Here is a 22,276-nt window from a genome sequence, read left to right as displayed (position 1 = left end):
CTCAATGTATATGTATCTTTTTCATATTATAGTTTCTTTCAATGAAACAAATTAATTAAATAATAATGGTAATAACTGACAATTACACAAATTCTTGTAAAATGCAATATATATATTTTTTTCATTTGATCCTCACAATAACCCTATGAGTTACTACACTGCATATATTAACATTCCTCTTTTACATTTGAGAAAACTAAGGCTCACTGGCTTGACGAAGATCACAAAATTAGTAGGATTTGTCCACTGGAGAAAGAAATGTCAAACCACTCTAGTATCTTTGCCAAGAAAACACCATGGAAAGTATTAAAATTATAAAAGCTATGACATTGAAAGATAAGCCCCTTAGGTCAGAAGGTGTCCAACATGTTACTGGGGAAGAGTGGAGGACAACTACAAGTAGTTCCAGAAAGAATGAAGCAGCTGGGCCAAAGCCAAAAAGAATCCCAGTAGTGGATATGTCTGGTGACAAAAGGAAAGTCTGATGCTACAGAGATCAACATTGCAGAGGAACCTGGAATGTAAGATTTACGAACCAAGGTAAACTGGATGTGGTCAAACAGGAGATGGAAAGTTTAAATAATATCTTGAGTGTTAGTGAACTTAAATGGATGGGAATGGAATAAATTTCATTAAGGTGATCATCACTGTATATACTACTGTGGGTAAGAATCCTTTAGAAGAAAGGGGAATAGCCCTCATTATCAATAAAAGGTTGAGAAAAGAAGTACTGTATATAATCTCAAAAACGACAGAATGATATCTATTTAAATCCAAGGCAAACTGTTCAACATCACAGTAATATAAGTCTACACTCCAACCATTTGCTGAAGAGGCCAAAGTCGCTCAGTTCTATGAAGAACTACAACACCTTCTATTTTGGAAATAACACCCCCAAAAAGATATCATATGCATCATAGGGGACAGGATTGCTAAACAAAGAAATTGAAAGATAATTGGAATAACATGCAAGTTTGGTCTTGGAGTACAAAATGAAATAGGGCAGAGACTAATAGAGTTTTGTCAAGATTAACTCACTGGTCATAGCAAACACTCTTTTTCAACAACCCATAAAGAAACTTTACACATGGCCATCACCAGATGGTCAATAAAGAAATCAGACTGATTACATACTTTGTAACCAAAGGTGGAGTTCTATATTGTTAGTTAAAACAAGACCTGGAGCTGACTCAGATCATGAGCTTCTTATTGCAAAATTAGACAAATTGAAGAAAGCAAGGAAAATCATCAGGACTATCATGTAGGTATGACCTAAGTAACATTCCTTATGAATATGAAGTAGAAGTAATGAATAGATTTAAGGGATGGGATCTGATAAGAGTACCTGAAGAACAAGGAACAGAGGTTTGCAATTTTGTACAGGAGAGCAACAGAAAACATAGCAAAGACAAAGAAGAGCAAGAAAGCAAAATGGCTATCTGTTGAGGTTTTACAAACAGCTGAGGAAAGAAGGAAACAAAATGTAAAGGAGAAAGGGAAAGATGCCCAACTGAATGCAGAATTCCAAAGAATAGCAAGGAGAAATAAGGTTTTCTTGAATGAGGAATGCAAAGAAATAGAAGAAAACAATAGAATGGGAAAGATCTCTTCAAGAAAATTAGAGATACCAAGGGAATGTTTCATCCTAAAATGGGCATGATAAAAGATAAAATGGTAAGGATCTAAATAGAAGAGATTAAGAAGAGGAGGCAAGAATAAACACAACTATGTAAAAAAGATCTTAACATGACCAATAACCATGATGTAACATGGCTATTGATCTAGGGCCATACATCCTGGAGAATGAAGTCAAGTGGACTTTAGGAAGCACTGCTAACAATAAGGTGACAGACTTCCAGTTGAACTACTTAAAATCTTAAAAGATGATGCCATCAAAGGGCTGTACTCAGTATTCTAGCAAATTTGGAAAACTCAACAATAGTCATTGGATTGGAAAAGGTCAGTTTATGTCCCAATCCTAAAGAAGGATAATGTCAACGATGTTCAAACTTCTGAACAATTATACTTCTTTCACATGTCAGCAAGGTTATACTTAAGTTTCTGGAAGCTAGGCTTCAAGCAATATGTGAATTGAAAATTACCAAAAGTGCAGGCTTGGTTTTTTGGTTTTGTTTTTTGGTGAGGCAATTGGGGTTAAGTGACTTGCCCAGGGTCACACAGCTAGTAAGTGTTAAGTGTCTGAGGCAGATTTGAACTCAGGTCCTCCTGAATGCAGGGCTGGTGCTCTATCCACTGTGCCACCTAGCTGCTCCCCAGGCTTGTTTTTTTTTTTTCTTTTCTTTTCTTTTTGGTGAGGCAATTGGGGTTAAGTGACTTGCCTAGGGTCACACAGCTAGTAATTGTTAAGTGTCTGAGGCTGGATTTGAACTCAGGTCCTCCTGAATCCAGGGCGGGTTCTCTATCCACTGTGCCACCTAGCTGCCCCTTTGTTTTTGAAAAGGCAAAGGAACTAGAGACCAAATTTCAACATTCCCTGGATTATGGAGAAAGCAAGGGAATTCCAGAAAAACATCTACTTCTGTTTCAACCACTACACTAAGGCCTTTGTGTAGATCACAACAAAATATGGCAAGTAAGTTCTTAAAGAGATGGGAGTACCATATCATCTTACCTGTCTCCTGAGGAACCTGCATTCGGGTTAAGGAACAACAATTAGAATAGACCATGGAATAACTGATTGGTTTAAGACTAGAAAAAGAGTACAAGGCTGCATATTGTCACTTTAACTTATATGCAAAGTACATCATGTGAAATGCCAGACTGGACAAATCAAAATCCAGAATTGAGTTTGCTGAGAGAAATATGACCAATCTCAGATATGCAGATGATACCACTCTGATGGCAAAAAGTAAAGAATTAAGAATAGGAAGTCTCTTGATAAGAGTAAAAGAGAAGAGTATAAAAGCTGTTCTGAAGCTTAACATTAAAAAAATCAAGCTCATGGGAACTGTTTCTATCACTTCCCGGCAAACAGAGGGGAAAGAAATGGAAGCAGTGTCAGATTTTATATACTCGGGCTCAAAGATCACTGTAAATGGTGATTGCAGCCATGAAATCAAAAGACACTTGCTCCTGGGAAGGAAAGCTATGCTAAGTCTGGACAGTATACTAAAAAGCAGAGACATCACCTTGCTGACAAAGATACATATAGGGGGCAGCTAGCTGGTGCAATGGATAGAGCACCAGCCCTGGATTCAGGAGGACCTGAGTTCAAATCCGGCCTCAGACACTTGACACTTACTAGCTATGCGACCCTGGGCAAGTCACTTAATCCCAATTGCCTCACCAAAAAAAGAAAAAAAAGAAAAGAAAAAGATACGTATAGTCAAAATTATGGTATTTCCATTGGTAATGTATGTCTCTAAGAGTTGGACTATAAGGAAAGCTAAAGCCTCCAGAATCAATGCTTTTGAATTATGGTGCTGGAGAAGACTTTTGAGAGTCCCTTGGACAGCAAGGAGATCAAATCAGTCAATACTTAAAGAAATTAATTCAGGCTACTAACTGGAAGAAAAAATACTGACATTGAAGCTTAAATACTTTGGCCACATAATGAGAAGACAGGAGTTACTGGAAAAGACTCTGACATTGTTAAAGATTGAAGGAAAAAGGAAAAGGGGACAGCAGAGGATGAGCTGGATAGTGTCATGGAAGCAACAAACATGAGCTTGGACAAACTTCAGGAATAGCAGAAGATAGAAGGGCTTGGTGTGATATAGTCCACTAGGTCACAAAGAGTCAGACACAAAACAAAAACAAAAACAACAACAACAACGGATTTGTGCTCAGGTCTCTCCTATATAGGGGAGTTAGGTGGCATAGTGGACTGAGTACCAGGTCTAGAGTCAGGAAGACCTGAATTCAAATGAGGCCTCAGACACTAACTGTGTGACTATGGGCAAGTCATTTAACTCCATTTGTCTCAGTTTCCTCATCTGTAAAATAAACCAGAGAAGGAAAGGCAAACCACTCCAATAGTTTTGCCCAAGATAATCCCAAAGAGGGTTACATACAACTGAAACAACTGAACAACAACTCTCCTAACTCCCAAAGTTCTTCTATCTCATCTGAATGATGTCATCATATAAAACACTGTAGACACTTCCTGATAAAGAGACTTTTTTTGTGTGGACACGACCAAAGAGGAAATTTGTTTTCCTTACCTATACAATTTTGTAATGTGGGTTTTTTCTTTCTAAACAGTTGGGGGTGGTGAGGGAAGCAAAGAGGTGAGAGGGAAACAAAGTGGATTTTTGTTTGGAAAAACAAACCAAAAAACAAATTTAATTGTAAAAAAGTTGGGAGAGGATATATGACTTGTAAAAAACTTCTTCCTTTTTTGGGCTATAATTCTTTAATAGGTGATTTAAAGACTTCAATTTTTGCACTTTCAAAAATTATTTTAAAATGCATCCTCTCGGTATCACAAATAATAAAATATAAAAGTTATTAGACATTTTCACTAGCCATTAATAAATATACATCTAAGTTTTTAATAATATTCTTATGATAAACAAAGTTATTACTGAAAAAATTACATACAAAGTCTTCTTTGGCACCAAGTCGATTTTGCCTGTCTTTTTCAAGAAGTTCTTCCAGAATGGACCAGGCTGTGAGGCTCACTCCTGGCCTCAAATTTAGGGGTTTATGGAGTATGTTTTCATACATCTCAGCAACATCTCGGCAATAAAATGGAGGCTACACAGAGGCAAAAGGAAAAACATTAAGTAGTAGCTGAGGCTACCAAAAATGGGCTAAAATCCTAGAGATAAAAATAGCTGGGTCCCAACTATCTTATTTTTAATTAAGCCTATAACCACTACCTGAGTTCTCACACATCCCTCCAGAGTTGGAACTATCAGAAATTTGGGTAGTGGCTTGGTCATTCACTAAACTAGGTTTTCTGGGCATCAGAAAATTCAACCACAAAACTGAAGTGAAGAATCTTGATGACACAGCTAATCATTTATTTATTCTTGTCTGACTGACTGGTGTTAAATTCTAGAATAATAATAGTAAACAAAAACACAGATCACACCAAATTTCAGCTTCATTACTCTTTAAATACAAAAGTCTTTCTGATAGCATTCATTCAAAAGGATTGTATGGTGATTTTTCAAGACCTAATAGCTGCATGACATTATCCTTCTGAACCTTCAGCATCAGAAACAGTTATGCCAAAAGATTCTTATTGAAATCTTTTTTGTGTCCCCTTTTAGATCACTATTGCAAAATGCCTATAGAACATGGTCTGGGCAAGAGGAGTTAGGGAAAAACTCCTTCACAACCAACTTCCAGGTATCCTTTCTGCAGACAAGCTAACACCCCCATACCCCACCCCGCCCCGCTTTTTCCCCCCGTTGGGCAGTGAGGGTTAAGTGACTTGCCCAAGGTCACACAGCTAGTAAGTGTCAAGTATCTGAGGCTGGATTTGAACTCAGGTACTCCTGAATCCAGGGCCAGTGCTCTATCCACTGTGTCACCTAGCTGCCCCCGGCCTTTTTTTTAAGGGAGAAAATCCTGGGAAAGTCTAGAAAAGATAAAAATGTAACACCTATTAACCTCTTTTAACAACACAGGTAAAATTCTATTGAATCTTCAATGTCAGAATCTATATTCAAGGCCAGAAGTAAAAAAAAAAAAAAGATGTTAAATCTATAAGAATGTCTAAAGAGAATCCTCCTTTGTTCTTGGAAATCTCTTAGAATCTAAGTTCTTGTCTTATCTCACCTCTCCTAATATTCCCCAACTTCCTTCTTTACACATGACATTTGAGAATTGTTAGCAATTCCTTCCTTTGAAAAAGACTTCCATATTCCTAGTAATAAGTAGCACTATATAGGCTGAGTACACAAGATTACAGTCTTTCTGTTATTCTGCTGGTACTATGTCCCAAGCACATTTGATAATGAGTACTTAGATTACTTATGTTTCTATATTCAGGATCTTAAATCTGACAAATCCTCAGGTTCCAGGGAGGTTGGGAAACTATGGAATTGTGTTCTAAAATGAAAAAATTAGAATTTGCATATGAAATTAGAAAGTATTCTCTAATAGAGGAATTTGATAAGGGGTGATATAGGTAAAGGGGATGATTCTTCCAAATATAAGTTAATGAAATGAGTATGCTGTATTTCAATATCCATTTCCATTTTTTAAAAGTAATGGGAACAACTAAAAAGACATAACAAAAGAATAGAATTGGATTAGATGACCAAGAGAACTAAACTTTTTTGTTTTCCTGTTTGTCTTTAATTTGTCATTCAGTCTGGCTGCCTCTCTCTGTTTGTCAATCCTCCCCGCCCAATACTTGTCAAAAACACTGGCAGTTTACAACAACAACAAAAATCAAGCATAATTATTTAAAATTTACACATGAGAATAAAGAATACATACCAACCCATACAGCATTTCATACAGAACAGCACCAAGGCACCACCAATCTACAGTATTATCATAGGGCTGTTTTCTGATCACTTCTGGTGCAAGGTACTACAACAGAAGATTCAACATTAAAGATGAATTACTCAAGCAAGGGTCATTAATGCAAAGTTACTAAAATGCTTTACAAATTTAAGAATATTATAGCTCAATTATTCTATCATTTAAAAACCACAAACGCTTTTCTACTCCATCATAACCAATCTATTACTTTCAATTTTTGAATATTTATACTATTACAGAAGAGGACACAAACTTTTCCTAGAATATGAACTACTTTTCAATTTCTGGAAGCCCAGCAATTATCAGACTGTGTATGAACTGGCAGATGGCTGATGGTAGTAATTGTTTAAAAGCTGCTGATATTTAGCAGTGAGTATGAATCTGGTGTGGAGGTTGAGTTGAGAAGATTTGACACCACAAATCTTTGGAGGAGAAGTATGAGAATGGGGAAGAAGGTTGGATCTGGTACCCTTCTTCCCCATGGAAATGTCCTTGGGCTTCAGCAAGGAAAGCTGTCCTCTATCAGATCTTCAAAATACCAGTTGGGAAAGTCTTACAAGACATCTTTAGGGTCATCACCTAATGAATTTCACATGAAGTTTAAGGCCATTTGATAGTTTCAGTGAATGTAATAGGATCATAATCAATTATCAGATAACAGATCCACAAGAAGACAGTATACCATCATATAAATTTGCTTATCTAAGTTTATTTGTTACAGGGTGTAAATGGTTTTTTAATTGGTGTGTGTGTGTGCGCATATAGTCAATCTTTAACATCCACTTGTTTAACTTTCACAACTTCAAATATTTGTGTGATTTTATTAGTAACCTCATATTCACTTTCACAATGGCAACCTTCTATATTCACAGCTATGCACAGCATGGAAAAAAATTAGAAGCACTATCTATATGAATTTGTGCAGTGGCCATTAACCCACTTGGCACTTCAACTGTCTTCACTCTACAGTAGTAAAGAGCTCCCCATGCATACAGTGCATATTTTCACTGTTTGTCTTTAAAACTCAAGTTTTGTGTCACAATTATGCCACCAAAGCACAGTGCAAGTCCTTTTGGGCTCTGTGGGGATGACTAAAATCCCAGCAATCTCTTCCTTGGTTTGCAGAGGGTGGACAAGGTGGAGAGGTTTACAGCAGTATAGTATACAGTACAAGGTCCTCACACCACATCTCACACAGCTGGAAGGTAGGATTCAGGTTAAAAAATGTTTTAGTTTTAAGAACTGTGCTTGCTGTACAGTATTTGTAGAACCATAGAGGTCATGTGTTATAAAAAGTGAATATTATATGAAATCAACTTTTTTAAGAAATTGAGATGTGAGCACAAAATCACAGATTTTTAGGGAATTACTGGCAGAAAAAACCGTATTACTGTCATTAATTTTATTTTGTGTACTGCATCTTATGGGTTAGATCATAGTTACTGTGTTAGGAAAAGTGCATATTATCAGAACCATTGTTTTGTTATACCTCCCCCCCCCCCCCCGTTTTTGCAGGGCAATGAGGGTTAAGTGACTTGCCCAGGGCCACACAGCTACTAAGTGTCAAGTGTCTAAGGCCAGATTTGAACTCAGGTACTCCTGAATCCAGGGCCGGTGCTTTATCCACTGCGCCACCTAGCTGCCCCTTCAATGTTTTATTATAAAGAATTATATGCAGAAAAGTGTATTTTCAACAATCTCTAGCAAAAGATTAGTTTTTAGCGGTTCTGGGAACCTAACCCCGTTTCCCTTAGGTTCAATATATTAACATTTGAGTTTTGGGTTTTTTTATTTTTGTGTTTTCTAGGAATGTTTGCCCCACCCCAAAACTCCTGAGAAAGTTGAGGACTGACTGTATTTGCATGTTGTCTCCCCCATTAAACTGTAAGCTCCTTGAGGGCAGGGACTGTCTTTTGCCTCTTTTTTGTAGTCCTAGAGCTTACTTAGCACAGTGCCAGACACATAGTAGGTACTTAATAAATGTTTACTGAATGAATGAATAAATATATCCTATCTTCCAGGCTAATTGCCTGTGCTGTGTACACGATAAATATTAAGGAAAGATCCATGCATAGCATCCCTATTTCCCATTTCTGTGCCTTTGAAAAACATCTGGAATGTATTTCCTACTCATTTCAGCCTTGCAGAATAACTTAACTTTCTACAAACTCACTTGGCACCACCTAGAGTCCTAGATCTCTGAGCTGCTATTGTCCTTTCTTCATTACTCTGTATTTACTTTCTATATATTTTGCAATTATTTTTCTGTAATTATGTTATTTCCCCCAATTAGGCAGCTAGGTGGAACAGTGGATAGATCACTAGGCATGGAGGCTGGAAGACTTGAGTTCAACTCCAGCCTCAGATACTTACAAGGTATGTGACCCTGGACACGTCACTTAAGCTCTGTTTACCTGTTTCCTCAACTGTAAAATGTGGATAACAGCACCTGTCTCTCAGGGTTGTTTTGAGGATCAGAAAATTGGATATTTGTAAAATGCTTAGCATAGTGCTAGACAGGCACTATATTCACTCACATTCCCTTCCTCCATCCCTCCCCCAACTCCCACTCCAACAGAATATAAGCTCAGCACCTAGCATAGTGTTTGTCACATAGTAGGAGCTTAATAAATGCTTGCTGAACTGAATCCCTGATCTACCCACTTTTTACCCCTAATGAAAACAATCAATCCATTCCATCAAAATTTTCACACTGCTTTTTATGGATCTCTTTTTTATGTTTATCAAATCATGTCTTGGGAATTTATAGTAAATTATGTATAGTTAATTATCCCCTGTATCAGCCTGTAAACTCCATGAGGTCAAGGACTTTATACCCCTAGAACAGTAGAACAGTAGAGCACAAAACAGGCTCTAGATAAGTGTTGAATTAAATCCTAGACAGTGTATTTTAATTGCATTTTATTTTGGTCTCAAAGGAGGAAAACTATAAAGACTGTATACAAAACATCCCTCCCTTTAAACAGTAAATCAATTGTTAAGTAGTCCTCTGACGACTAATCTAGTTAATTACATGTTCTAGTTAATGAAAAAGTGAGTCAATTTTCAAAGAAAAAAGAATATAATCAAACCTACTTACAAAAATGTAAAATATACTTTAACACTAAAATCATACTGAGCACAATCAAACATTTTTTATATCCCAAAAACACCTCAGGATCACATCACTTCCTGGCCACCATTTCCAAACCATGGAACCTGCAATTTGGTACTCTTCATCATCCTCATCCTCTTTATCCCCTTCCCACATTGGACTCTGCCCCTGGAACCACTCTGGGCTCTGAGAAGTAAATAAAGTAAACCTTTCCTTGCCTGAAACCAGGCATCAATTTCCAGCTACCATTTCCAAACCATAGCTCCTTGAATGTTCTCTTTCCCTCCCATTTCCAAGGTGTTGTTTTCATTAGAACACAGGCTCCTGGAGGGCTTGTTTGTATTTGTATCCTCTGTACTTAAGGTTTTTAATAAATGTTGATCCTTGGAGTCTAACAACAGCCCTAGCATATACCTGAGCTTCATAAATGCTTTATCATTTATCATCCCTCCTTCTTTCCAGGATCATCATTATGATGAAACTACCATACCACCATATACACAAAAAGTGCTGGGTAACAGCAATGACTTGTTGAGGCAAAGGGACGTAAGTAAGCAGGTAGGAAAGCCACACTAATACAATGACTACAAAAATGTAAATTGAAGTAACACTAACAAAAACAATTAAAGTGGGACTATAAATATGGAACCACTATATTCTTTTTTTTTAAAATAGATTTTTTGCCTTTAATTTTTTTTGGTGTGGGGCAATGAGGGTTAAGCGACTTGCCTGGGGTCACACAGCTAGTAAGTGTAAAGTGTCTGAGGTCAAATTTGAACTCAGGTCCTCCTGACTCCAGGGCCAGTGCTCTATTCATTCCACCACCTAGCTGCCCCCCCCCACTATATTCTTTTTGATGTGATGGTCAGTTTTATTAAGTTTTCACCCCTTCTATTTTATTCTTTGTTACAAGAATAGTTAACTGGGAGGGAGAAGGGATATAAGAGAAAATATAGTTTGATAAATTACAAAGGAATCAATTAAAATATAAAAGAAAAATGACTTCTGGTCAGATAAACAGCTTTTACTATATTTCATTTCCTTGACTTTGGGTTTTTCATATGCAATTTATGATTTCATATCATTGGAATTTTATATAGAGTAGTTTAAAATGCCAAGTAAAACATCTTTCTTACCTCTGGTGTCCCACAAAATGTTGTAGTTGTGTCAGATATAGCAATCCCTTCTTTACATAACCCAAAATCTGTTAAAACGACATGTCCCTGTCAAGTACAGGATATTAGTATAATGATGGACATACATAAAACTCAAAAACATTTTAACAGAATTTTGAGAATTTATGAGAAAAAGAAAAAAGGTACTTACTATTGAGTCTAAAAGAATGTTTTCTGGTTTCAAGTCCCTGTTGCAAAAGAAAAATTAGAACTCTACATTAATTAAGATATTAGAAGTCAAGGAATATTAATTACTAGGAACATTTATGAAATTTACCTATATACGATTTTTATGGAATGCAAGTAGCCCAAAGCACTGGCGATTTCTGCAGCATAAAATCTGGCTCTGTGTTCTGGAAAGGACCGTTCTCTTTGTAGGTGAAAGAAAAGCTGTCAATAAAAAAATCCATGCTAAGATCAAAGTGGAAAGTAATACAAGTACATTTTATAATTCCAAGAGCTGAATTTAATTGCATTATTTTACAATAAAGTTATCGTGGCCAAGCTTGCCACCAGAAAGAAGACATCAGAAAATGTTCCTCCCTCTCTTTTCAGACATGAGATGTTGCTTTGCTTTTTTTTCTTAACTCAACAACAATTGATAAAGATAATACAGAAACAAGAATGTAAACAAGATCTAGAAAATAGACTTTTCATTTATAGCATAGTATTTAGAAATGTTACCAATATAATAAGATGATATGCAAAACTTACCTCCCCTCCATTAACAAAATCCAGAACAAAATAAAGCTTTTCAGTTGTCTGGAATGAATAATGTAATCCAACCAAAAATGGATGCTTCACATTTTTCAAGAGCACATTACGTTCAGCCATAATATGTTTTTGCTGGAAAAAAATCGAACGAATCAACTTGTAACATACACTAAGAACAACATTTTGGTTAGTTGAGAATGGCAATATAAGATTCTTTTAATTTACCTCTTTCCTCTTCAGAACAATTTTTTTCTGCAACACTTTGACAGCATAATATTTTCCATCTAGTTTCCTTTTTGCAAGAAGAACCCTGTTGCATTTCAAGATAAAGGAATAATTATAATGTTTGGGGTTTTTTTTTTGTGTTTGTTTGTTTGTTTGTTTTTTTTTGTGGTGGGGCAATGAGGGTTAAGTGACTTGCCCCAGGGTCACCACAGCTAACTATAGTGTCAAGTGTCTGAGGCCAGATTTGAACTCAGGTACTCCTGAATCCCAGGGCGGGTTGCTTTATCCCACTGTGCCACCTAGGCTGCCCCTATAATTATAATTTTGTTGTGTCTGTTTGTTGTTGTTTTTGTTTTTTTTTTGCGGGGCAAATGGTGCATTAAGTGACTTGCCCAGGGTTCACACAGCTAGTAAGTGTCAAGTGTCTGAGGCCAGATTATGAACTCAGGTACTCCTGAAATCCAGGGCCATTGTCCTATCCCACCCTGCGCCATCTAGTTGCCCCTATAATTATAATTTTTAAAAAAACATTTTGCTTAATAATTTATTTTGGTCCGTGGAAAATACCGTTAAAAGATGAGGGATTAGCATCTTCTTTGCCCATTGTACCTTAAGGTCCATTTGACACACAACTAAAATCTTTAAGGTATTTGTTTCCCCATTAGAATGTGAGCTCCCTGAGAGCAAAGCCTATACCAACTTTTCTATCTCTAATTCCACTCTGCTTAGTACAATACATTCGCACAGAACAAGTACTTAACATATGCTTTGTTCATTAATTCATCATTCACCAATAAGTGAAAATATGAACTGAAAAAACAGCAGCTACAAAGTGACTGAGAATTACTGTCTTACTCTGTGTCTGAAAAGTAAAACTTTCTGATTTTGCTTGCCTGATTTTCCTTTCTTTTTTCCCTTTAAACTAGACTGGGCAGATCTTTAGAGGAGCGAGATTTTTGATCCTCTTCTCCAGTAATTTTTATTTAGTGTTTAACCAATTTCTTCACTTAAGATAAATGACATTAAACAGAACTTGGAATACTTAAAATTTTTCTTTCTTTTAACAAATTCCTAAAAGGCACCATTTGGAACTATATTAGATTTGTATTAGAGGGAGAGACAGAGAGGGGAAGAGGGAAGGGGAGGGAAGGAAGAGATAAACATGTAATAGAAATAAACACATTTTTTAAAATGAGGGTTTTCTTTCAAGCTTAGGGTTAAGGTTTAAGCAACATTATTCCACAAGCAGCTCTCGGCTGCTGGTGGTGGCATGGCAGTGCCTAAGCATACTGCACACCCTTAGCTTAGTGAAGGTTTGAGAGGGACAAATACAACAAAGGGAAAGGAAAGGGGAGGTAGAGGTGGTTGAGCGTGAGGGCAGAAACTGGTGTAAACTAGGAGAGGTGGCACTGGCTAGTGGGAGAGTGCTGGGCTTGGAGCATGAGAGAATGTAGGCCTAGCTTCAATTCTGTCTCTGTCTACCTACATGACTTTGCTTGGATAAATCACTTCCAATCTTTCTGGCTTTTGTTTCCTCTTCTGTAAAGTGAGAATGTTTGGACTAGATCAGGGGTCACTAAACCTAACATAAAGATCCCTGGCAGGATGCATATTGACTTAGAAAACCACATATTAACACTATTGTTCTGCAGTATTTTTAAAAATACCAGATATTTCCCAATTATAAGAATATTGAGGCTGCATATGGTCTGGACTAGATACATTTCTAAGGTCTTCCCTAACTATAAAGGAAGCCCACTATACTTTACAAAAACAGTCTGAAGCAGAACCAGAACTAGAAAATACATTTTCAAATTTCCAGTCTACTTGTGCAACTTCACAATGAGCAATATGATTTGTAAATATTAAAATGCTACTGAAATGTGATCTGTTTATTCCAGGTGAGAAACTACACCATACTCATTTCCTCCATGGTTAGAATTAATCAGGTCCTGGATAGAAAAGCCCCAGCTGGTGGTTTGGTCTAGAAACACACACCCTCCCTACTCTCGTTCTCTCTCTGTCTCTGTCTCTGTCTCTGTCTCTCTCTCTCTCACACACACACACACACACACACACACACACACACACACACACACACTCTCCACAGAATGTTCTCGGAATTAATCTAATTGAAACTTCAAATTTCAGATGAAGAAACAGATTATTCTGGAGGAAAAAAAAAGGCCTCTGAGGGTAGATGTGAGAGGTAATTATGTGAGAATTTTTTTTCCCTCCGATGAATGTATAAAAATGTATTAAACACTCTCCTTTGCTCTCAACATCATAACTAAACTCCTTTTCATTAATCTTCTATCACTTCATCTCTTCCTTGTTTTCATCCACCCAGTCCTGGTGTCTTTTACTAGAAGACTTATCAGTTCTTATCAGTTGCTCAAAATGGGTTTCCACTTTATACCTGAACCTCTTCTCCAGTTAAATGAAGATATCTGACACCCCACCCCCACCCCACAGAGTTAAACATGCTCTTGGATGATTTTGCCTCTTACTTTCTGAAAATGTAGGTATCCTGCTCTATACTCCCTCTATTCAAAACCTCTCTTTCCTTAATGTGATAGGAGCAATGGCCACTTCACAAAGGTTAGGCTATAGTCAGGCAACATCTACTAAGGTCCCTGCCGTGTACATGAGGCTATTTTTTCCCCCTAAAAAGGCAATGAAACCACACTTGAAATCTCACTGGTCCAGGGGACCAAACTGTTGAAGTAAGTTGATCAATTAAAGTATAAAAAGGTTGGCACAAGAGTACAGGCTAATTGGGTAGATTGGGAGCTGAACTTCATTGAGTTGAACCAATGCTGTATCCTTGCTCAATATCCTTAAGTAAACTGCCTTTTATAAAATATGGTCTAGGGAGCAGCTAGGTGGTACAGTGGATAGAGGACCAGCCCTGGAGTCAGGAGTATCTGAGTTCAAATCTGGCCTCAGAATATTGACACTTACTAGCTGTGTGACCCTGGGCAAGTCACTTAACCCCCATTGCCTCACCAAAAAATATATATGGTCTACAAGCCAGTCAGTCAACAAGCATTTATTAAATACGTACTATGTATTTAGTACCAGCCACTTTTAAATGGTTTAGCTCACTTAATCTAACCGCCAACATTTCTTCAGCTGTGGGACCTTGGCAAATAACTGATCTGCTTTGGATATCAGTTCTCTCTCTGTTGTATGAGGACAATAATACCCACAGTACTTAACTTGCAGGGCTGCTATACAAATCAAATGGAATAGTGTACATACAAATATTTAAATGCTATGTAAAACTTGACTTATTTTTCAGTTTTTTTACTCACTTTTATTTGAACTCATTGCAGACAAATGCTGTTTTCAGTTTTGTCTTTGTACCTCTTGAAGACTAAGATTATAAGGCTAATAAATGGTAAAGGGACCAATAGTCCTTTCCCTACCAATATTACTGGATTATTTCAAAAGCTCATTTATAAGGGCTCTGATCAGTGCAATGATGAAACATGGCCCTAGAACAATGATGATGAAAGTGTACTGCCCACTTCTTGGCAGAGATGTGATAGGTACAGATGTGACCAATGGATGAATTGGTTTTGCTTGATTATACTTACTTATTTTAGATAAAGGAGCCAAAGTATTTTATTTTGGAGGAGGAAGAGTTGTCATAGTTGGGATGCTGTGAGATATAGCAAGAGTAAAGGGGGAAAAGGAAAGAGCATCCAATGAAACTTTAAAAATATAGAAGAGGTCAGAAGGAAAGTTTGGAAAGAGGTACAAATAAGTAGGGCCAGTATTGGTTACACACACCACACACCCACACACACACACACACACACACACGCAACACACAACAGGAAAAAACAAACAAACCCAAACTATAAATAATAAAGATTCAGTTTCCATAGACAATTCTTTTCTGTTCTTTGTATATGAAAAAGTTCATGTTTGTTAAGTTCATAACAAAAAAGAAAAGACTTTAAAAACTAATTTGCATGTTGGCTATTTGGAAATTGGAACCTGTTTCCCCATAAAAACAATGTTAGAAATAATGGCTGTGTTCCCAGGCTATGCCATAAAAACTTGTAGTTCATTATTACCTCTAATCTTATTCAATTTGGTCCACTGTTCTAGCCTGTCAAAATATTTTTGAGTTCTGACTCTGTCTTCTAGGGCATTCAGTTTTGTGTCATCTGAAAATTTAATCCTTTATTAAGTCTTTGATCAAAATGGTAAAAAGCCCAGTGCAAACCTCAGATCCCTGATGTACTCTAATGGAGACTTCCTTCCAAGTTAACATTAAGTTGTTAATGACTACACTGAACCTGGCCATCTGACCATTTCCATCTAACTTACAATTAGTTAACCTGAACCTCTCCTTCCTTTCCATAAGAATAGCATGACAGGCTTTATCAATGATTAGCTAAAATTTAGGCAAACTTTATTACCAACCTTGTGAAACTAAGGAAATAAGGGTTTAACATAGTATAACAGATACTGGAATAGTTTGCCATTTCCTTCTCCAGCCCACTTTGAAGATGAGGGAACTGAGGCAAACAATTTGTCACCTGCCCAGGGATCACCACAGCTAGTAAGAGTATAAGATCAGGGGGCAGCTATGGTGGCGCAGTAGATAGAGCCACCAGCCCGGATTCAGGAGTACCTGAGTTCAAATCCAGCCTCAGACCCCTTGACACCTTACTAGCTGTGTGACTCTGGGCAAGTAACTTAACCCAAAACTGCCTCACCAAAAAAAAAAAAAAAAAGAAAGAAAGACAAAGAAAAAGAACACTGAAAGAGTATAAGGACCAGATTAGAACTCACAAAGATGAGTCTTTTGTACCTCCCAACCACCTAGCTGCTCATAGTATGTATAGTCTTGATGAAATCAGCAGAAGCTCATGAAGGAAACAGTAAAGGAAAAGTCATCTAAGTAGAGGAAGCAGGATAGTATTTGTGATGAAAGTCAAAAAAGAGAATGAATGCAATGTTAGATGTGTCAGAAAGACAAGAAGAATGAAGACCAAAGTTTCACTGGATTTGGCAATGAAATCACTCATGCTTTGGAGAGCAGATTCAATAGGAGTGGAGGCAGAAAGCAGGACTGCATCTGATTACAAAGGACCGTAAGCGGTTAGGAAGCTGAGGCAGGTTGTGACAAGTTGAGCAAAGCAAGAAAATTTAGAATTCACATTCAGTTTGTGATGACAGATATTTTTATTTTATATTCTTTTAACCAAATTATTTTATTTTGTGGAGTTTTGGGGTTACAATTTTCCTTTTAGCTATATCTGGGGCTTTTTCCCCCCAGCTTCATTAGTTTCTAGTCACTTCTCCAATTTAAATTTCATCCAAATCCAAAAGATTAATACGGTCAAACTGTGTCTAACTATATATGCATGTTGTCAGGAGTACAATTTAGTATGTAAGTTCTCTAAGTGCCAGGAACCCGGGATCATTATTTAGTTTCAAATACAGCTAAGTAGAATTACTATATTAATACATGAAATTTTATGTTAATACTGGCAACTAGAATGAAAATTCAGGTATTCCAATGCCAAATTTACCTTTCATTTTCTTTTTGTTTGAATTTAACTAAATCAAATTCAATTTCGTTTTATTTTCAGTTCCACATTCTCTTCTTTCCATCTTAAATAACACCTTTTTAATGACCATGTAGATTTAAGCAAAACAAATTCTTGTATCAGCCATATTCCTGTACCCTTCCTTCCCTCCCCCAAAAGGACTCTACTGTACTCTGAGTCTATCCCTTTCTGAAGTGGGTAGCATACTTCATTATCAGTCTTCTGCAACTGTGGGTGTTCATTGTTTGATCAGCATTCCCAAATCTTTCAAAGTGTTTGTCCATACAATATTGTTGTACTGCATAAATTGTTCCCTGGTTTGTTCCCTTCAACTCTGAATCATTGAATAATGTCTTCCCAAGATTCTCTGAAACCATCACTTCACCAATTTCTTACCAGCACAAGAATATTCCCTCAGATTCAGTCATTAACCAACTGACAGAAACAAATTCAGTTTCAATTCTTTGCCCACAATAAAACGAAACTCGCTATAAATATTTTTGTTCATGTGGGTCCTTTTTGTCTTTTCTTTGATCTCTTTGGGGGAACAGACATAGTAGCATATTGCTGGATCAAAGGGTATGTACAGTTTAATAGCCCTTTTGGGCATATTTCCAAATTACTTTCCCAGATAGTTGGACCAGTTTACAGTTCCACTGACACTGAATGCATTAATGTACCTACTTTCCCACAGTCCCTCTAGCATTTGTCATTTTCCTTATCTGTCAACTTTGAAAGTGATGGGTGTGGGGGCAGCTAGGTGGTACAGTGGATAGAGGCCCTGGCCCTGTATTCAGGAGGACCTGAGCTTCAAATCGACTCAGACCACTTGACACTTATAGCTGTGTGACCCTGGACAAGTCACTTAACCCCAATTGCCTCGCAAAAAAAATAATAAATTAAAATGAAAGTGATGGGTGTGAAGTGGTACTGCAGAAATTGTTTTAATTTGCAATTTTTCTAATAATCAGAGCATTTTTATACAGGTTTTATTTATTTATTTATTTTTAAATGGGGCAATTGGGGTTAAGTGACTTGCCCCAAGGTCACACAGCTAGTAAGTGTTGAGTGTCTGAGGCCAGATTTGAACTCAGGTACTCCTGACTCCAGAGCCGGTGCTCTATCCACTGCACCACCTAGCTGCCCCCTTTTATACAGTTTTTAAAAGCTTGGATTTCATCCTCTGAAAACTTTCTATTGAACATTCTTTGACCACTTATCCATCAGGGATGGCTCTTATTTGTATAAATTTGACTCAGTTCTCCTATATGTCTGAAATGGAGGACCTGAGTTCAAATCTGCCCCCAGGACACGTTACACTTGCTAGCCGTGTGACCCTGGGCAAGTCACTCTAACCCGAATTGCCCTGCCCTCCCCCCCAAAAAAAGGAAAGAAAGAACTTGATGCAAAGATTTTTTCTTGTTTCTCTTCCAATATTAGGTGAATTGGTTTTGCCCATATGTACAAACTTTAAAAATTTTATTTAATCAAAACTGTACAATTTACCTCCTGTCAACCTGTGTCTTTTTTTTTGGGGGGGGGGAGGCAATTGAGGTTAAGTGACTTGCCCAGGGTCATACAGCTAGTAAGTATTAAGTGTCTGAGGCCAAATTTGAACTCAGGTCCTCCTGAATCCAGGGCCGGTGCTCTATCCACTGCGCCACCTAGCTGCCCGACCTCTGTATCTTTTGCTTGGTCATGTTTATCTTCCTCTAATCCACAGATCTGACAGGTAATTTTCTTCTGTGCTCTTCTAATGTGTTTATGTGGAGCTTGTCTCTATCACTTTTCTTTTTCAAGAAGTACCTCTTCAACCCTCATCAGCCTTGTTAGAAGTGTTCCCTCCCTTCTTTCCTAACTCTATACTACTCTATGGTACATCTGACACACTGCCTTGTATTAGAGATATTTGCATACATTGTATCCTTTCCTATTTAAACTGGTCTTACAGAAAAAGTGTCTGATAAAAACTGTATACCACACAGTTTCAAATTCAAGAAGGGGGTCACTTAAGTTTTTGTTAAATAAATTTACTGAATAAAAAAAATAGAGACCTTTACCTTGCCAAAGCTGCCTTTTCCAATAACTTTTAGGAAATCAAATCTGTTGGTTTGGCGCTGAAAAACAATTAAAAAAGACACCCAAAAGTAACCATGTTATTAATCTCAGTAAGACTAATGCTGATTGTCCTAGTTTCTTTGTGAGTAGCATATTAGCATTGAACGTTACATCATGATAGTTTACAGCTGTTTATAAAATACCTAGGTATGTCCTTAAACCAATAAAATCAGTAAGTTTTAGGATTGTTAAACTAAAAAAATTGAAATTCCTGCTTATTACACAATGATTATAACAATGTAAATTGAAAAGACAACCATAAAAGAATAAGAAAAACAAATATAAAGTTATAAAGAACAAGTTTGGCCCCAAGAAGAGATATGAGGAAAACCTTTCCCCCCTTGCTTTTGCAGAGATATGGGGATCTGCAAATAGGAGCGATGCGTATAATGTCAAGAGTTTTAAAATGTGCTTATTGGTTGTCCGGAATCTTTTTTCTCTCCTAAAAAAAATTCCTCATTATAAGGGATGGCTCTCTGGACTGGGCAGAAAAGGGACTAGGACTGGAAATTCCCTTCTTTTATATATCATTAATTCTTCAAATATACAATTATGGTCATTCAGACAAAAAAGACCATTCAAAACCACATTTTTCTTTTAAATATCCCTCCTGACACTCCCCCATCCCTCACAACCAATTTTTAGCATGATGTATTGGGTAAAGCGATCTAGATAGAGTTATGGGTAACATAAGAAAGATCTGAGAGGCCTACAACTACAATGCTGGAATTCATTGAACTATGATCAAGTATCTTTTTCATACACTGCTGTTAGAGCTGTACATTAATCCATCCATTCAAGAAACAATTTGGAATTATGCTAAAAAACCGCCTAAGATGTCCATGCTCTTTGACCCTGGGTTCCCAATACTAGGCATATGCTTCAAGGAGGTAAAAATCTTCATGGCAGAACATTTTTGTGGTAGCAAAAACTCAGATGCCACATAGTGTGCCCCACTGATAGTGGCTCATAACAGAAAAGGACTATTAATGTGTTATCCTATACAAAAAAGAATGAGAATTGACTTATATGAACTGAAAAAGAGTCAGCAGAACCATGAAATGGTACACAATGTCCACTGAAAGAACAATAAAAGGAAACTCAACACTGTACGACTATAATGACCAAGCTTTGGGCCCCAGGTGAGGAACTGGAACCTCTTTCCCTTCATTACAGAGATAGGAGATAGATACTGGACACATTGTCAGACACAGTTGATGTGCTGGTTGGTTTTGCTTGTATGCTTTTTCCCTGTCTTCCTTTTAAAATGTTTGTTACAAAGGAATCTCCACTAGGAAAGGGAGGAGGGAAGAAGTATATAATCAGAAATAAATGTGTAGTTATTGTTGCTAGGTGGCGCATAGTCCATAGAGTGCTGGGCCTGGAATTATGAAGACCTGAGTTCAAATATGACCTCAGACACTTAGCTGTATGAACCTGGACAAGTCACTTAAGCTGCCTGCCTCCATTTCCTCAACGGTAAAATGGGTGGTAATAATAGCACATCTTCCACAGTTGTTTTGCGAATCAAATGATATTTGTAAATTGCTTAGCACAATGCTCTGACAGAGTAAAGGCTATATAAATGCTTATTCCCTTTCCCCTACTGTTAAAAAGTCATCAAAATAAATAAAAGAATTAAGCATCTTTTTTTTTCCCTTTAAAACAAATACTTCCAAAGTAACCAGCTAATTATTTTAGCATAAACCTGTTACTTTTTCTAATGAAAAAGGAGCATTGTCTCATAGGACAAAAAGCATTTTAAAAGTCTGCATGTGTAATTATAGTCTAAGCTATTTTATCCCATTTCAAATTGAGAAACAAGAATGTTGCCAATCATGTTCTGTTTAACTCCAATTTGCAATTTGTTAAGGCTATAAAATTGCTACAGGAATTAAACTTGGCATGACTTATTAAATAATTTATGGAGCACAAAAACAATGCATGTCTAAGTATTCACTCTCACTCAAGTATTATTTCTGAGGTCTCCAGCTAAACTACTAGTTACAAAATGTACAATATTATATTATTTTAAATTATCTTAAGATGTTTGCCCCTGTAATTAACAATAAAAGGCTAGTTTGAAATAAATTAAACTACTGAGGATTTCCAGATGGTCCAAGTTGATGTTCTGTGATGTAGAGTGTAGCTGTTTGGGAGAGGGAACAATAATATTTTCAGTTAGTAAGCTTCAAAGTCAATAAATAGCCACTTAAAGAATACATTTTTAAGAGCCCTTTTGGGGTATAAATCTGGCATTACTAAGACTTAGCAAACTCAGAAACATTTCAAGGTTTCATTACCAACTCAACAGGTCAGTCCCTGATAATCTCTCTGTGAGAGACAGGTAGTTACAAGTTAACAGAGTAAACTAAATTTCTGGTAATAACTTAGGTCACTCTTTTAGAGCTAGAGTATACATCTTTTTAAAAGATTCACTAACATGTACAGATTTGGTTTATGAAATTGGCAATTCTAGTCTCACCAAATATTATCTAGTAAATTACTATATGGTCCAAAATGAGGCCTGGGGAAAAGTGATTCTTAAAGAAACCAAATTACGTTCAATCCCTGCTTCAAATATACTCCACAAATTCTTTACACATTAAATAAAAACAGTAATCCAAGTTTGTGTGCCTAATCCAAATGTGTGTGAATGCTAGAGACAAAGGAAAAAATTAAAAAACTTATGGAAGCAGAGTAAACTTCAAAGATGCCATTCTCCATAATTGTTAACTCCTAGAAATGTTTAGTCAAACAATATGTATTTGGGTAATGTATGCTATGCTCAAGTTCCAATGAAAACTACAAGATTTTAAATTTAAGTAAAAGAGACAAGTACTCTTTTTACCCACAGTTAAACTCCCTTTGAAGAAAGAACAAGTTCTAAT

At 36.8% G+C, this 22,276-nt stretch overlaps 1 protein-coding gene across 1 annotated transcript in view; it reads right to left on the bottom strand.

Annotated features, from left to right (window-relative positions):
• Positions 1-22,276, bottom strand: part of LOC122736477 (serine/threonine-protein kinase Sgk3) — an 83,413-nt gene that overhangs the window by 10,371 nt on the left and 50,766 nt on the right. Inside the window, 11 exon segments of the mRNA XM_043978727.1 lie at positions 4,564-4,719; positions 6,418-6,513; positions 10,717-10,803; positions 10,907-10,943; positions 11,033-11,145; positions 11,470-11,601; positions 11,695-11,779; positions 19,302-19,371; positions 19,374-19,384; positions 21,486-21,507; positions 21,510-21,534. Of these exon segments, the coding sequence (XP_043834662.1) occupies positions 4,564-4,719; positions 6,418-6,513; positions 10,717-10,803; positions 10,907-10,943; positions 11,033-11,145; positions 11,470-11,601; positions 11,695-11,779; positions 19,302-19,371; positions 19,374-19,384; positions 21,486-21,507; positions 21,510-21,534 (834 nt within the window).

This window comes from Dromiciops gliroides, chromosome 1 (assembly GCF_019393635.1).
Source record: "Dromiciops gliroides isolate mDroGli1 chromosome 1, mDroGli1.pri, whole genome shotgun sequence".
Classification (NCBI taxonomy): Eukaryota; Metazoa; Chordata; class Mammalia; order Microbiotheria; family Microbiotheriidae; genus Dromiciops; species Dromiciops gliroides.
Note: the sequence above shows the minus strand (reverse complement) of the source record. Positions and strands in the feature narration are given on the sequence as shown.